Source organism: Phalacrocorax carbo, chromosome 4 (genome assembly GCF_963921805.1).
Source record: "Phalacrocorax carbo chromosome 4, bPhaCar2.1, whole genome shotgun sequence".
NCBI classification, from domain to species: Eukaryota; Metazoa; Chordata; class Aves; order Suliformes; family Phalacrocoracidae; genus Phalacrocorax; species Phalacrocorax carbo.
In genome coordinates this window covers 65,314,804-65,327,809 of record NC_087516.1, presented here as the reverse complement: position 1 = coordinate 65,327,809, position 13,006 = coordinate 65,314,804, and the positions used below count along the sequence as shown (strand labels likewise).

General features: G+C 43.8%; 1 protein-coding gene across 1 annotated transcript in view; it reads left to right on the top strand.

Moving 5' to 3' along the window:
• FREM3 (FRAS1 related extracellular matrix 3) overlaps nucleotides 1–13,006 on the top strand; it is a 57,724-nt gene extending 44,718 nt beyond the window's left edge. Inside the window, 10 exon segments of the mRNA XM_064450824.1 lie at nucleotides 1,552–1,707; nucleotides 3,129–3,228; nucleotides 5,202–5,333; nucleotides 5,616–6,037; nucleotides 7,475–7,582; nucleotides 9,845–9,971; nucleotides 11,027–11,214; nucleotides 11,300–11,446; nucleotides 12,218–12,619; nucleotides 12,621–13,006. Coding sequence (XP_064306894.1) covers nucleotides 1,552–1,707; nucleotides 3,129–3,228; nucleotides 5,202–5,333; nucleotides 5,616–6,037; nucleotides 7,475–7,582; nucleotides 9,845–9,971; nucleotides 11,027–11,214; nucleotides 11,300–11,446; nucleotides 12,218–12,619; nucleotides 12,621–12,746 — 1,908 coding nt within the window. The 3' untranslated portion in view covers nucleotides 12,747–13,006.

Below are 13,006 nucleotides of genomic sequence, written 5' to 3'. Positions count from 1 at the left end.
TTTGTAATGATATGTTTTTTATGTGTATAAAAATCTCTAAAAAACCCCATGTACTCACAGCATGCATGACAGCCTGGTATTCGTACAGTCCTGTGGTTAGTTTGTTGCATGCCTATCTAAATACTGGTATACATTAGCTGTAAATCCACACAGTTTAAACAAAGTCTAGAAGCACTGAGCTACAAATTTTATGTGTGACCCACTATATGCTTCACAGAAAGTCTGGCAGTGGCGAGTGCCCTTGTTCTTTCCAAGTAATTGGTATGCATCTCAGGAAAGTGTAGTGCACTAACTGGTTTGTAGAAACCTCTTCTGACATTTCCCATTACATCAAAAGATTTAAAAATGTAGAAAAAGAAAGCAAGAAGCTGCGATTGGCAGGTTTTGTTTGTTTTAATAGTGCCTCTGGCTGCTAGAGACCCAGTACATCAGAGAGGCTGTGTTGGTCCCCCTCTAAACATGTGTGGAGAGATGTGGCAGCTGCAGCTGTGCTGTGGTGCTCTGATCGGTGCTCTGCCTTACTTCGTGTGCCCAAGTACAGCTCCATGAGGCCTTCTCACCTGGTCCCATGGCAGGAGGTCTGTGGGCAGGGAGGAAGGCACGAATGGGGACAGATGGGCATAGATTCACCTCTCGTTTCTTCCTTTATTTCGGTGAAGCAAAGGAAAGCACAACAAGTGTTAGAGCTACTACTGTTCTGAAGAACACTGCCTGCCATTTTGGGCTATATTTAAAATCTAATTTGACTCAAACACTGGCAACTTCTTACTTCAATACTATGTACAGTAAATTACTACATGCAGAGAAACTGCCCCTGGGATCCGTTACATCATGTGTATTATATACCCTGGTAAATTTGTAGGCCACTGTTTTAAAAACAACTTCAGTTGGTAAAAGCCTAAATTGGCTGTCAAGTGAGATCAAATTGATGTGCAGGCTGAAGCTACTACATGGTCTCTGGAATTAGTTTAGGAGAGTTTGGGGGTTTGTTCTTGTATTTTATGTTTGTGGCAAGGTTTTCAGGGGGCAGATGAGTCAGGAGTAAAGTTGAGCATGAGAAAATGAGGAGGAAAGGTGGTCTTTTAATTTCCTTACTACCCAGATCTACTTTAATTGGTGACAAATTAAATTAATTTTCCTCAAGTTGAGTGTGTTTTGCCCATTAGAGTAATTGGTAAGCAATCTCCCTGTCTTTAGCTGGACCCACAAGCTTTCTCACCCCATTTCCTCCTCCGGCTGTGCTGAAGATGGGGAGTGAGTGAGCAGCTGGGTGGGTGTTTGACTGTTTGCCATGGCTAACTTCTTTTTAAAGAAAAATTGGAATATTTTTATTTCCATTTTCCTAGTGTTTGGAGAATTAATTCTTCCTTAATTTTTAGCTAGTTGCTGGTGAACAGGTTTTAAGTGGAAAACCTTTAAAAACCACCAAGGAGTGAATCTTCCTTAATACAAGTCATCATTTTATCGAAGAATTCCAGCTAAAACCAGAATGAGCTTGGTGGCAGGAATAAAGTTGTGGGCACTACTTCTCCTTCTCCCTTCATTCCTTAGCTTTTCTCTCTCTCAACTCAGATGAGTAAAGCTGTTGTGTGCATTGAAGAAATGGACAGTGTTGCAGATGTGACGTATCCAGCTGTGCCCCAGGTTGTCTCACTTATGACGTATGACGATGCTGCTCCAACTGGCTATCTTGTTGTCTGTGTAACAGTAGGGCTTGTTTCTGCGTGCTTTTCCCAGCTTAGTCATTCCATGCTCTGGACCGTGTGAGAAAATTGAAAAAGTACTCAATTCTAGAAAAAGACAACTGAAAGTTGTGGGCTGTTACTCTGTCAGAGGCACTTGTATCAGTCTTTGTGCTGACCTAACTCAGAGAGTGAGAGCTTCCAAGAGAGGGTCACTAACACCCCTAACCTGCGACAGCTCTTTCTGCAGTGAGTGTTTCTTGCTGAGTTAAATGTGTCTTTGGTACTGGGCTCTGCTGTCAAACTAATAACCGGTTCCAGGGGATGACCGGCACACGTGGAATTAGGGCCAGAAAAAGAGAGATCTCTAAACCCAAAGCTGAACAGGCAGGAAGGTGAGGAAGAGATAAGTGCTGCCCAAAAAGGTCTGTGGCTGGGCCATGCAGAGCTTTCCAGAAACAGTGTGCGTCCTGGGCTTCGTGAGCAGAGCTCTGCCATCAGCAGCTGAGCAGCAGATTTTACCAAAGTTGACTGAACAGCCTCTGGTGCCAGCTGTCTGCCCCATCTGCAGGAGACTGCTCTCCCAGACAGAGCTGGCAGAGGGACACATACTTGTGTGCCTGCTGCTTCTGTGTAAAAACAGGTGTTTTAAACTGTTGATCAAGGATGATTTTGAGGAAAAAACAAAGATGATGAATTTTGCACTAGCAAAAAGCACACATGTATCTTCACTCCTGCTTGATTCTCTTGTGGAAGCAGCAACAGACCGCTGTGGGGCAGTTCATTGCCAGGGATGTATAAATTCAGGCCATTTATTTTATGTTTCTAACAGTTTCTGATTTTTTAAAGTGGTTTCACGCTGGCATTTTTCAAGCTAGGGTGTCTGAATTTTGGAGAACTGACTCTGATGTTGTCAAATAAGAGTTCGGTTTTCAGAGCTAGCACTAGCATTTTCCAGGTGTGCATGGTCAGATGTGACACATGAATTGTAACAACTCACAACTGTCTGGGGTTTGTATTTTTTGTTGTTTGTTCTTGTTTTTAATTAAAAAAGCCCCATGGCATTTATTCATATCCCCTCAATTAAGGGGAAAATAGTGTGCCTGCATAAAGGTCTTATTTTGCTGATATGGTTTTAGTAATAAGCATGGTACTGTTAGAATAATGCTTAACAGTTTGCTTGCTGGAGGTGTAGGTAAGAATAGATAACCCCTTCTGTTCTGTGTAAATGCCAACCCATAGGCATGCAATCCCAAGTATTCAGACTATGACAAAACTGGGTCCATCTGCACCATGGAAAACATCAACGGTACTCTGACCCTGTACCGCTGGCTTGTCAGTGCTCCAAGTGGGAGTGATGGTGTCACCAGCCCAATGAGGGAAGTGGGCTCCAACACTTTTTTTATCAGCACCAAATCCATTTCCCTGGATGCTATATACTTCTAGGCAGGCTCCAGGCTTCAGTGTGCAGCTCGAGCTATGAATGCCAATGGTGATGCAGATCTGGAGCTGCCAAGTCCAATTTATACAGTAAACAGAGAGGAAGGTAAGTGGTTAATGATGGGAATTAGGTAGCCTTTCTTAGGAAAAGATGAGGTAGTGTTTGCAGCTGATGGTGCTCTGCTGTGTTTTGGTTTAGGACATTAGCGCTCATCTGTTGATTTTTTTTTTTTTCATACATGTATGGGACTGTTCCAGTGAAAGGCAAAAGCATCTTGTAACCGTCTCATCAGCTCTGGTATTTCAAGAGTTTGCGCCCATCATAGGTCATATGTAAAAGATTGGTGGGCATATGGTGATAAAGAGATTTTTTGGGTTTTTTTACACCTAATTTGACTAGTGAGTAGAGCAGAACTTGACTTCCCCGATCTTGGGTCCTTTGCTTTTCTCAACATACATATTTCAAATACCCCTCTATTTCCATGTGTTTTGGGTTTAAACAGCACAGCTACTGACACTGAGAGCAGATTGTAGGTGTATTGAGTTTGATGTTGTCTGCAGACTAAAGACAGTTAAAATACAGGTGCTGGAAAAGGGTGGGGGCATGGAATCCATGTGGAAATTCAGATACTGCATGTATAACTCTGCGGAGAACTTAGGCTATGCCTCAGAAGTTAGGGGGACATCCTAATTCTGGATTTAGCCCACATCCCTCAGGTTTCTTAACTGTGATCCATATCTAGATGTGTATGTGTAATCTGTTGCTTTTTCTCAGAAATTCAGATGAGGAAAATGCTTCTTTTTGCTCAGTTAGTGACTAGAACAGTTACTTGGGAGTTATTTTAAAGTCCTGTCCTGCCCAAATTAAAGCAGGAGCCTGACTTTATGGCATCTCAGGATTCAAAGGGCCAATGTGTTGGGTGCTAGGGGGTGACTCTGTCTCTTTAGACTAGAATGTTTCATTTAGGCTCTATAATGAAATACTCACTGGGTGAGAGAAGCACTAGCTCGCCGACTGCACAAGTGGGTCACGCTGTGCTTCCTCAGCTCTCTGTTCTGTGCAGTTCCGTCCATCTCCTACATCTCCTCTCCTGCATGGAGTCCTTCACCTCCATCTCCTCCAGCCGCAGCGCAAAACCCCTGGGTAGGACCAAACGATGTGGGGAGAACTGAGAGGGTTTTGTGTTACCAGGGTATTAGTGATGGTCCTGTTGTGTGGCAGTGGCCTGTCAACAAGACAAGGCTTGTGAATAGAGGCAGTATTTTTTGTCAAGATCACGAGTTGGAGAAGGAAGGGAAGCTTTGGGGCGTGTAATCCAGACTGAAATCCATCAAGGTTTTAGTCAGTTGTGTCCATGCTCCATGGCTGTAAAGTAGCTCCCTTGAGACTCCATCGTTAGGAAGTTAGGTAGTAGCCTGTGAAGTTTTCAAGGTTCCCTGAGGCTCCCAAGTGTTAGATTTACAGGTCTGAAGTGTCCACTATGCATCATAGCTCCTCTGTGGATTTACCGCTGTGCTCCTGAAGTGCCAGTTCTTTGTGTAATTTAATCAGAAATGATCTTTGCCTCAGTCTACAAAGAAAAAGAAAGAACCTGAAATACCTCTCCAGTGTAAGCGGTGGGCCCTGCGGAACGGCACAAACTGCCCCTATGTATTTTAGTTAGCTGTTGTCTGCAAGAATTTGGCTCCCCTCAGGCAGCCTGTTTTTTGTGGCAAGAACTAAGGTAGTGAACTACCCTGCCCTTCACCTCAGTAAGTGATGGCTGCCAAGGTAAATGCATCTCCCCATTTCGAGGGATGAAGAACAAATCCTTCTCAGGAAGAGGTCAGTTTCCTTAGCTGCTGCTGGGCATTGAAGGGTTTCCATACTTCTGCTGTTGCCTTTCCAGAAAAGGACTTCTTGGCCGTAGGAGTTAGACCATGCAGCATGGGCAGAGCTGTGAGGAACTCCCTAATTAGTGTGTCGACGTTTCTGCATTTTTCTGACCTAGCTCTATGGACAGATATCTCTAAGCTGCTTAACACAGATACGACACAGTTTAGCATATATCTCACAACCTGTCTTTCTCCTTTGCTCAGGTTTTTGCCAACCTCACATCCCATGAGGTGTAGGAGCAGAACCTTTCTCAGCTAAAATTCGCTGCATGGGTCCAGATGATCCTCACCATCGCAATCTGATCCGACTAACAGTCACAATGCCCCATATGGATGGTAAGCATCAAGTGGCGAGAGTTAATTAACGCATGCTGCTTTGGACTTTTCCTCTCCCACAGGTTTGTCTCCACAGTTGTTTGCTGCATTGTGGGAGAACCAGGCATAATCCATGCTTATTGAACAACTTGCCAATTGCAAGGTTAATGTATGGATGAAACACTGGGCAACCTTAGCTCCTGTATTTCCAGACTCCAGCTCTAAAAATATGTTCACAAGCAGTTAATGAATACTTCATTTCCATTCAGGATGTTAATGGGTCATGCAACATTTATGTTTTAGGAATGCTGCCAGTTATCTCCACGCGCCCCTTATCCAGCTTTGAGCTAATGCTTAGCCCAGATGGCACTCGTGTGGGACACCACAAGCGCTCCAACCTGCTGGACTATAGTGAGATCCAGACCAAACATGGGTTTATTACAGAGGAAACTAAGAACCCCAAAGTGATTGGAGAAACCTCACCTTACCAGTACAGCAGCGCTCTGCAGTCTGCCAAAACCTTGCATTTCTACCAGAACCTTAACCTTGAGGCTTGCCTTTGGGAGTTCAACAGTTACTACGATATGCCCGAGCTTCTGATGGATTGCAGTGGCTCCGTTGGCACCGATGGGCAGAGATGCGGCACTGAAGTGCCTTCCTCTCTCAACAGGAGGCTTTGGAAGAACAAGTCCAGCAGAAAGTGTTACTGGGAGTGTGTGAGAAAGGTTTTAGTCACTATGCAGGCAGTTCGATACGTGTTTCCTTAGCACAAATGTTTTTAGAAGTACAAATTTGTTCCTTTGCAATGTATTTCTGTGCACAGATGTGATTCATCTTCCTGGTAATTGAGCACAGCCTACTGCCTTGCAGTTGCTCCTAGTCTGGATTTTAGCTCTGCTTTTTTGACTCAAAGAGCTTTTCCAAACTGTGTACGTGCTTGTGCTACCACCCAGAGCCCGCGTAGCAGCATATTCAAAGAAGAGGCTACAATTTTATTGCCTTATAGAAGTAAACCATATGTGTAAATTATGTTATTGACCCTGGAAGTATGTTCTAAGGCTACATAAAAAAATGCCTTTTCTTTAAAAAAAAAACAACAAACACTTTTTTAATTAGAAGCTCTAGTTTAGGTTTACGGTGTTTGGGCTTTACGCAGAGCTGTCAAGTAAGGTGAGATTTTATAAAGAGAAGCTTGGTTGACAGAGAACAAACAAACAAGTAATTTTCCTAAGTAAAACAGGCTGTCATTGCAGGACTTTGATATAAATTACATCACCATCTATCACAGAGCAGGCACAGTGGCTCCCCTGTGCACAGTATCTGACAGCACATTGCATTTTCTTGGAAAATAACCCAATGCACAAGCGCCCTACAGCAATTGCACTTACATTGGAGGAAATTCCAGGGGGCTGTAGAGCCTCTGTGCTGACTTCACCTTGAGTCGGCCTTGGCTCAGCAGCTTGATGCTTTCCCATTCCATAGATCACAGAGTCGCAGGTTGAAAGGGACCTCAGGGATCATCTAGATGCTCAGCTGCTACCTTCTCAACTGATGCTCAGTGGACAAAGAGGATTTGTTTACTAATTATCTGCTTGGCCACCCATTCTGGTTGCTTGTTAGTTGCTTGGTGGAGAGAGACCTCCTTAACTCAGACAATAGTTTTAAATTGCAGTGTGTCAGGGTGCCATAATCCATAGGGTTCAATCTATTGTAAAGATAGGTGTTACTTACAGGACTCATTTCTAAATTTGTTTTTGATTTCTGAATGCCTAAGGAATCTGGTGGTTCTCCTCTGGAATTTTAGTTTAGGTCACCCTCGATTTTTATGGAGTTTGTTTTGAAGGTGCCTTTTTTTTTCTTTTTTTTTAAATTCCAAGGGAAGACAAAATCTTAGTTGGTTCTTATTTTGGAGAGGTGTGAACCCTGTTACGTTAAACTGGCAAACATTTGAGGACACTATCAAGATATCAACACTATCAAGTGAGGCAATTTGCAGGACCTGAAATAACAGTGATGTCAGTAACAGATGTAAAATGTTTCTGTGCATTTTTGTCTTTTTTTTGCTAAGTTTAAGAGTGCAGTTCATGAGAACTCAAGGTTAGCAGTTAAAGTAATTTTTTTTCAGGTTGCCAGCAGTAACCTGGTACCTTCATGTTTTTCAGGTCTTAAATCCAGTGCAGCCGTATGTAACTCTGTGGGTGCCTCTGTCTCCTACATCTTCCACTCCCCTGCTGCCGTTGGTGTCTGGCAACGTTTTGATTTGCAGTCTGAACTGAGACTCACCTTTGTGTACGACAGGGCTGTCCTGTGGAAAGGCGGGATAGGCAGCCCTCCTGAATCAGAGCTCCCAGGTGAGCTGTTTCAGATGCTGTCATTTCTAAACTCCGTCCTATTCAACATTCTGATGACAGGAGACGTGGTCAATAACTCAATGCTTTTTAGCCTCGAGAATCCCAAAAGCATGAACAGCACACTGACTCCCTCAGTTAAACCACCCATCCAAAGGATAATTATGTTTGTTTTCAATGCCATATGTTACTAAGCTAGATGTTTTGAAACTTCCCTCAATTGCATGCTGTTTTTAATCTATAAAAAATGGGATAAATTAGTGCACAGACCAACCCTAAAGCAGACGTTCTTATGGAGAGGTAGACTCCAGTGCTGAATTGGTACAGAGTTCCAGGGCAAGAGAAGCACTTGCGTAGCCCTGTGCCAGGGGAAGGGCCTGCAAAAGAGACCTTACTGGAGTGAGCAGCCTTGGTGTCCGTGTGACAGAAAGTCCCAGACCCCTTCTTTCTCCTGCCTGCACTCTGTTATATTAGCATATGTGGATATACTTTAGGTAAGTCAGGTCTTACATCAGCAAAAGGGAGGAAAAAAAAAAACCTGCCTTGGTGGACTGAACCATTAGCAGGTGTAAATAAGTGCATTTCTTCTGAAGCTGGTGGCTTTGGAGATCTGCCTCAAAACAATCCATGTAACAGGGTTTAGTGTCTTTGAAGAGCACCAGGGTTTTGGTGAAGTGTTTCAGATCTCCAGATGCAGAAAATACATGAAGAACCTTCCTTTAAAAATGGACTTGGGAAATGTTGGTGGTAAACTAAACTATTGTAGACTTGCAAAGACCTGATTTTCTGTTGCAGTTAGCTTGAGGAATGACTTGAATAGCATTTGGAGACCAAGGGCTCTGAATCTGAGACTTAACTTCCAGTGAACACACCAAACTTTTTAAAACCTCTTGGTATAACATTTCATCCTTCAGTCAATACATAAAAAATGACCTGATTTCCTCACCCACCCCCAGCCCCCAAAGTACTGGATACCTCAGAGGCCTTGTCAATGTCAGTCAGAGCCGTTCAGCCCTTTTGACCATTAGAGCTGCTCTTTAGCCTTCAGCTTCCTGATCCAATTGCATGGCACGTGTGGCAAGTGTGGAGACAACTGTAGTACATGCAAATTAACTCAATGGCTCAGTCTTGTTTGCTCAGACAATTGGTGTTGAATTTAATTTAAAGATACTGCTTCAGCAATAGTCTTCCTGCTGCCAGCTTATAATGTGGGACACAAATGCTACACAGGAAGAGGAAAATTGTTTGATGAGGAAAGAAATAACGGGAGTTTTAGTGGCATTTGCATGTTAATTTTGCACTTCTTTATATATAATCACACCCTTATGAATGTTACCCCTAGATGCTGTGTTCATTGTGGTCAACCAGGTTAAACAGTTTAGTTCTTTACTTTATTTCTGTGTTGGAGAGCATTTGCCTTCTGTTCCCTCTACATGTCCCTGCCATTCCATGCGGGGGGGCGGCTCGCAGCACTCTGGAATGCTGGAGCCACAGGGCTGGCACCAATCCATGGCCTGGGACCAGCTTCCTCCATCCAAATGTGCTGGGCTCTGTTGGGCTCCTGCAGCCATGAGGTGTTCATGGTGGGGGAGGCAGAAAGGTGGTGGCTGGGAGCGACCTACCATTGCACCAGAGGAGTTAATCTACCTGCAGGCAACTCTGTGCTGTCTCCAGGCGTGGGCCATTGGCCAGGCTGCTTTTCTGGGCAAACTGCAGGTTGCAAGTGGAACATGCACAGTGCAGCTGGGGGTAAGTAGAGGGCAGATGAGGCTTCCCACCCTGTGCTCGTTGGTTTGAATATGTGGACTGTTGTTTAGAGTAGGGGAAATAAGTTGGTGTTGAGCTACGTTCTGGTCCTGATCTAGTCTTATTGGCCTCTTGCCCATGGCCCTGTTCTCCCAGGAGCTTTTGCAAGTGTCAGTGAAAGGATACACTGCTGTCCTGTATCTGAGGAACAGGTATCTTTTGCTGTTTTACTCGGCAGTGTCAAAATAAAGCACTACAACTGCGTATGGGTCATGATGAGAAGCACAACAGGAGGCTTATGTATGTATGTAGGAAGGATTCTTACAAATGCTGCAAGGTTTGATCAGCACATCACTACTAAGGCAATGGTGTACCATGATCATTGCAAAGCTACAACCGAGGCATTTTTTTGATCATTTAATTTCACTTTCCCCACAGGTCAGTGAGCCAGTGGCAGCAGAGTTCAGTCTAAATACTCAAACGTTTCTGCTATCTAAAAAGGAGCTTTGGATATCGGATGCATCAATGGGATCTGGAGAAGGAGCTGATGTAGCCTTCACCAAGGGTAAAACGTCAATTTTACATTCAGCATATTACGAGAGCTAAAACTACTTTGAACAAGAGCTGAATACATATTTTATTAGTTTTATAACCCCTACATGGTCTATGTATTTCCACTGCGGAAAAGTAAAATAAAGAAGCACTAAAATATGATGTAATTGAAAGTGTAATTGAAATTGTAGTGTAATTGAAACAGGCTTTGGTTCTGTTTATGAGCTCTGAGAGGAAAAGTATTCCAAAGGTAGGTGCAGAATTTAGGTGCGTCTATCTGAAACAGCAGTTCTGAAAACTTGCTCAGTTACTGCACCGTCACACTCCGGTGGTTTTGCTTTGAAGCTGCCCACAGAGAACTTTCTGCCCTATTTTGAGGGGGCTAAGTAATTTCAGTGCTTAGGTTATTCTAGTCAGAAATGCAGGAATTGGATACTCATACACCTGAGGCTCCTTGGCTTGGTCACGCAGCTGTTCTTAATTGCAGACTGGGTGCACAGTAACTGCAGCAGCCTTCAGCCAAGCTGCTCAGGCTCATTATTGATTCTTCTCTTTTGAGCTCTGGCCCAGGGCAGGTGCTCTCACACACTGTACTCGCTCACTGACTGGAGCTGTTACCGTGTTCCAGAGAAACTCCTGGTAATGGCAGTACTGGGCCAGAAATAGTTTTGATTTTAATTGGTCCCTTATTTGAGTTATCGGTCTGAAACCCAAATATCCTGTTAAGACCTTTATTTTGCTTGATATAATGCTATCAGGTTGGGTAGCTTTTTATATGTGAATATGGGTTGCCCTCTAGTGAAGAGAAGGAAAAAGCTTGCTTAAAAAAGAGCTGCACTGTAAGAACCACACATCAGTATGAATTGTAACAGCAAATAAGACTAAAGTCCATCATAAATTAGTAGTAACAGCTGTGGAACATACTGTTTTCACATGCAAAGGGCAATACACTTAAAGCTAAATAATTCCTGTCCTGAGAATTTTTAAGAACAATGGTTTGGTAATAACTTGATTTAATAATTTTAAATTGACTGGCATAATGTAAAATGTGTTAATCTGCTTTACTAGGATATGAAATCTATGGCCGAGTGATGGTGGATCCAGTTCAGAATCTCGGTGACTCCTTCAACTGCAACATCGAGAAGGTGCTCCTTTGCACTGGTGCCAATGGGTACGTGCCCAAGTATAGCCCAGACAATCAGGAATACGGATGCCTGGCTGACTCGCCCTCCTTCTTGTTCAGATTCAAGATCCTGGTACGTAACAAGAGTTAGGGTAGCATGCATTTTTAGGTCCCTGATCTCCATGTGCGTCTGGAAATACCAAACTTGCTTCCTTTAGGTTAAAGCTCACCCTGAGACTCAAGCAAGAGCCTTTGAAAACCTGGAGTTTTGTGCTACATTAGCAGCCGATCATGCAGATGCTTCTCCTCTAGTAAAACAGCCTGGTTCTGGTGGTTTCAGCCTGTCATCTGCTCCACTTTTCCAGGTAAATTGTCTGATAAGTATATCACAGAAATTATTTCAAGCTAGAAGATGACTGAGGTGGCGAACAGAGCATGCAGGTAATCACGGGCACTATGTTAGCGACAGACTTTAGCAGGATGTTTACTTTGTTCCCTCTCCCTAACAGTGCAGAACCAATGACAGCATTGCTTTGTAACACAGAGCTACGCTTCTGCAGCCTTGCTGTTACTGCAGACATGCACGCCTGTGGCTCGGAGCAGAAGTCACTGGTTTGGCTTACCAGCAGGGCCTTTTTACATAGGAGAAAACTAAGAAATTAAACTTTATATTCTTGCAGCTGGAATTGAAAAAAAAAAAAAGGTAATTGGTTTGCAAATAATATGGTATAAAAAGAGAGAACTATGCGTCCTGCTTTAAGTCAAATTAATTCAAATTCCTGAAGCCTTTTTTTGGTCTCCTTAAGTGGGGTGGTTCTTGCCTCAATTAAGGCTGGTGCTTTGTTAGGTTAATGCCTTTCTGCATTAACACTAGAAAGAAAGAGGCTCTCTTAGAGCATAGTTTATCTATCTGACCTACTTCAACAGCCTGCATTAAGATTAATCTTATCTCCAAGTGCCTATTTCTGCTGTTGACGTTAATTAGACATATTTGGCAGCGAACATGGGACATCTGTCTGGATGAATCTGATGCTTGGTGTTTTCCAGTTTATAGTAAATGTGCATGAAGGGGTTGTTCCAGTCTGTTGGGTTTTTATGTGTTTGGGGGTTTTGGTTTGGTTTTGTTTTGTTTTAAGGTGGCAGCTGGCCGAGAATGGGACATTCACACTATTTACACGGTCCGATCGAAGGAAAATGCACACAGGGACCATGGCAAAAGAAGTCTTGACCACCACATGTTGTCCTCTGCTAAAGGAAGAGTTAGCACCACAGCCTTTAAATGCAGCGGAAGAGCCAACCTGGGCACCCCGGCCTTCATGCAAGACATCAGAGCAGATAAGAACAGGGGCACGAATATTCAGCATATTGCGCTTGACCGTTCTGGCAAAGCCGTCATCATCCAGAAAGACGTGGTCCCAGCTGGTGTGCCGCATCACAGGCCAGTTCTGGCAATCACAAGCAGGGACTCTGGAACCAATATCGTGCCCGTTACTGGAGGCCTGACAGGACTGCTGTCTCTGCTCTGCACTGTGGTCATAACTCCTTTTTTTGCTGAAGCAGAGGAAACAGCCCTCTGCTGGGAAAAGCAAAGCGCCCATCGGCGACTCCAGCAGCAGTGACGCTACGACCACACGACCCAGCAGCAGTGACCGGTCAGAAGTCTAGCCAATTCTTGGGTGCTCGTTTTTTTTAACGTGTAGTTTCACCACAAAGCACACGCTCGAGTCCAGCTCTCGGCTGACTCCTTTGCACAGACAGGCCGCTCTGGGTCTAATGCTGGTTTGACTACTTGTATCGGGCAGCTATCTCTGACAGGGTTGGTGTACTAGGTTCATGTGTGACTGACTGACTTAGAGAATTCAAACTAGTACTTGATGAATGGGAGTTGAGGCTTTTTTTTTTAAATAAAACCTAGCTTTTAAGTT